The following is a 4,381-nucleotide window of genomic DNA, read 5'->3' as shown; positions in this document are numbered from 1 at the left end:
ATATATATATATATATATATTAATAATTAAATAAATAATTAAATAATTTATTAATTAAACTTATTATAAATTTTATAACTTATAAAATTTTATAAAAATACAAAATTATTTTAAATTATAAATATTATTATTTAATATTAATTTTTTATTTTAGAGATGTTGATATTGAAGCACAATTTAGTTTAAATCAGTCACGTGCAGAGGAGATCACTATGAGAGAAGATTATGGAAGTTTAGCTTTGGTTACACATGATCAAGGATTTGGTGATATGAGTTTTGATGCAGAACCTCCAGAATTACTTAGGCATGCTGGTGCTGTAGAACCATCATTAGATCAAGTATATTTTTTTTATCACTTTATACATTAATATTATTTATGTGATATAAAGTTTATATTAATCTTTTAGACTCATATGTTATTCACTGATGGACCAGGAATAGAAGCAACTTTAGAACAAAAAGAAAAAGAACCAGTACCAGGTCCATCAGTAACAGCACAAGCAATGGATATAGATATGCCTATTAGAGATGATGGTTTTGGTGGTCATCTTGGTCAAGATATCATATGTAAATAATTTAAATTAATATAAATAGAAAAAATTATATTATTTAATTATTATTGTATCATTATTGTATGTATTATATATATCATTTATTTTTTTATTTAGCTGGTGGCTTGTTTGAAGGTGGTTTATTTGATGAAGCACCCATGGGTGAAGTACCTGTGCCTGAAGTTAGTACAGTAACAGAAGCACAAGAACCAAGTGTGGTTCCTGGAGGACCACCTTCTGTACATGATGAATCAGAAGAAGAAATGGGAGATCGTTTTGGAGGTCCACCATCTCCTATGGGAGGAATGAGGTAATAATAAATTTAAAATATATGTATATTGAATAAATCTATATCTATCTTATTATATTAAATTTAATATTTTCTGTATAGTACTGATGAATCCAGACCTGTTTCTCCAGCTGCTCCTGGTGAAGAGATTGAGGGAAGAATAAGTGTTGCAAGTCGTCGTTTCACTCCTGCTCCACCAACTATTCCTGAAGAACGTCCAATGGAAGCTATTGAAGAAGCTCCGCCTTTACAAGATCAAACTACATTGTTACATGATGAAGAAGAAAGTTTTGCTCTTGCACCTGTTGATGCATCTGCTTTAAAAGGTTTATATTATAATATTATTTTATTTCAATTGTAACATTTATATAATTGTTATAAATATAATTTTATATAAAATATTATTAGGATTCACAAAAGCAAAACGTAAACGCAAACTTATTGTGGATGAAGTAAAAAATATTTCTGGTGAAGAAATGAAAGCACAATTATCAGATACCAGTGATATTATTACAACATTGGATTTGGCTCCACCCACAAAACGATTAATGCATTGGAAAGAAACTGGTGGAGTTGAAAAATTATTTGCTTTACCAGGAAGACCAATACCAGCACGTGTATTATTTAAGGTAGACTATTATTGATATTTTTCATATTTTCATTTTCAGAATATATTTTTTATTTTACAAAAACTAATTTTATTTTTTAATAACATAGAATTATCAACGACATTTGACTAGTAAATCTTATGATCATGAGGATTTTGGACGTTTAGTAGGTGAAGAAGAAAGTATGTCTTTAGAACAAATGAGAGAACCTGCAGAACCTGATGCATATGAACAAAGTATCCTTAGTAAACGAATGTCTCGCAAACGAAAAGCACCAGCAGATGAAGAGGTACATTATATTATTTATTTTTCTGTTTGTTCTCTTTTTATCTATTATTTTCAATTTTTTTTATAATTTAATATTTATAATTTAATTTTCATTAATAATAAAATAGTTTAATATATTAATTTATTTTATTATTTTTAGATAAGGCCACCACCTCCAGCACCAGTACCTCCTCCAATAGAAACTGTTCCTGAAACAGTGGAAGTTCCTAACATAGTTCCTCAATCAAGTCTTCCCTCTACAGAATCACCAATACCTCCACCTGAAGTATCTCTACCAACTGAATCATCAGTATCTGAAATTAGTGGTATAGTGCCTCCTATTGAAGAAGTAGAAATGGTTTCTTTACCTTCTGAAGCACCTTTGCTTCCTTCAGAAATCCCTGAAATTTCTGCTAATGATGCTATTACTACATCTGAAGAACCAGTTGTTCCATCTACTCAGGTAGAATCAGAAGTTACTCCTACACCACCTGTTGAAATGCCTCAGATGGAAAATATGGGCTATGATCAGGTTAATTATATTTCTTATATATAAATAATATTGCATATATATATTATTAAAAAAAATTGAATATATAATAGGCACAACCTCAGGTACCCTACATTGGTTATGATGAACATCCTCCTCCACCACATACACCTGCCGTATCAGAAAGAGGACCAGCAACACCATGGAATCATGAAGATTATGAATTTCCTCCATCTGTAGGACCTGTATGTAAAATATTAATTTAATTATATTAAAAAGTATAAGTATATTATACAGTTTATTTATTTTGATAGCAAGAAGAACAACAAATAGATGAAACTTATGAACAATTTGAAGAACGAGTTCTTAATAAAAGAGCATCACATATGTATCATGTTATTAAAAGTAAACTAGATACCAAAGATAGACTGACATTGTCGGAAATGGCATATAAAAACAATCGCAAACAGGTTTGTATTCCAGAATATAATTAACAGAAAATTATATTATTTATATTATTAATTTATTTTTTAGGTTGCACAAAAATTTTACACGTTATTAGTTCTAAAAAAGTTTCAAGTATTAGAACTCAATCAAGAATATCCATATACTGAAATTGTAGTCAGTAAAGGACCAAAATTCGAAAATCCTGCATTATAAAATTGCTAGGTATTTCTTACACTTACTGTTAAAAATGACGGAGAAAGAAGAGTGTAGCTATTTTTAACCATATAAAATAAGCAATTTATCTAAGTTCTTTTGGAAAAAAACTTGAATATTGTAAAATAATATAAAATTACTATAACTTGAAATATCTGCGTAAGATAAAAAAATTTTGTAAATCATGTTTTAAACTCCTGATTGGGGAATGTATCCGTTTTGTATAAACAAAAGAAGAAATATTTTGGACCTTCTGCATTTTTATTATGATAAAAAAAATTCAATTAAAATATACAAACTTATCATTAACAAATAATGTTTTATATTGATAAAAAAAATCAGCTGGCTTCATTAAATTTATTATTATCCGATCAGGATTTGTATATAATAATAATATATAATAAAAATATCTTATATCTTAATATTTAGAAATTTTTTGCATCTAAACTGCAGAATGGTCCAAAATTATTAATAATTGTGTAAGATAATTTATAAATTTGATGAAAAATTTTGTTAAAAATTTCATAAAATGAGATTATATATGGTTTAAATTCATTTTTAAATATTTAAAAATTTTTCAAATTAAAAATTATCAAACACATTAAAATTTAATTTTTTTTGTTTATTATTATTAGAGTACTTACATATTACTATTAAACAATTATTAATGAATCAATCAAGGGAATGTTTTATGGGTAATACTTTTACATATTACATACTTTAGAATCAATAATGTATTTAAATTATTTTTCAGATTTATATAAATATTGTTTACTATATATTTTGTGTACACTTGACATAACCTGTACAGTTATTGTTTATAAATTACTGAAAATTTATGCGATCCTCTAATTTATATTTACATTGTGAACAACATTCCAAAGAGCTGATTCCTCTTTCAATTTGCTTTTCTCTTTTAATATTTTTATTAAATAATTTCATAATATATTTTAAAAAATTTATTAATTACGTAAAATGATAATTGTTCGATTTCTATTTTTTTAAAAATATAATTTTATAATTTAATCACAATATTCGATAATTTATTGTTATACATATATGTATATCAGTTTTATGGAATACAAATGTTAAATCATATTTTTTAAAAAATGTTATATTTTATCAAATTGATATGTTGATAATTTCTTAAAATCAATCGTATAACATTGTAAATATAACGTGCACAGTAAACAACATAAATTGTCATGACGCATGTAATACTGTTAAAAAGCGTATCATAAAAAAAATCGATTGCTATAATTGCTATATCATATATTTGAAATGCCTTTTGTAAATAATCTCATAATTCACTAATTAATATACATCTGTTTATAAAAAATAATTTCTGAAATATTTTCTTTAAAATTTAAACCCTAAAGTACATATCACATAATATTTAAAATATTTAAAAATATTAATTCATTATTTTTTATTAATAAACTGTTACTTATATCAAAATTATTAAATGTATTAAAATATTAATATTAATTTTAAATATAATTTTTTTAATACATAT

General features: G+C 25.3%; 1 protein-coding gene across 2 annotated transcripts in view; it reads left to right on the top strand.

Annotated features, from left to right (window-relative positions):
• LOC102671602 (double-strand-break repair protein rad21 homolog) overlaps positions 1-3,155 on the top strand; it is a 4,499-nt gene extending 1,344 nt beyond the window's left edge. For both annotated transcript variants that reach the window (XM_006610219.2, XM_006610218.2), the window contains exons 4-13: positions 148-338; positions 408-567; positions 669-861; positions 943-1,166; positions 1,249-1,469; positions 1,558-1,737; positions 1,876-2,247; positions 2,319-2,450; positions 2,520-2,675; positions 2,740-3,155. In XM_006610219.2, coding sequence (XP_006610282.1) covers positions 148-338; positions 408-567; positions 669-861; positions 943-1,166; positions 1,249-1,469; positions 1,558-1,737; positions 1,876-2,247; positions 2,319-2,450; positions 2,520-2,675; positions 2,740-2,865 — 1,955 coding nt within the window. In that variant the 3' untranslated portion in view covers positions 2,866-3,155. The remainder of the gene's footprint in view (positions 1-147; positions 339-407; positions 568-668; positions 862-942; positions 1,167-1,248; positions 1,470-1,557; positions 1,738-1,875; positions 2,248-2,318; positions 2,451-2,519; positions 2,676-2,739) is intronic.
• Positions 3,156-4,381: the final 1,226 nt, after the last annotated feature.

Source organism: Apis dorsata, unplaced genomic scaffold (assembly GCF_000469605.1).
Source record: "Apis dorsata unplaced genomic scaffold, Apis dorsata 1.3 scaffold_70, whole genome shotgun sequence".
In the NCBI taxonomy this organism is placed as follows: domain Eukaryota; kingdom Metazoa; phylum Arthropoda; class Insecta; order Hymenoptera; family Apidae; genus Apis; species Apis dorsata.
The sequence above is the reverse complement of the archived record's forward strand: the minus strand, read 5'-3'. Positions and strand labels throughout refer to the sequence as shown.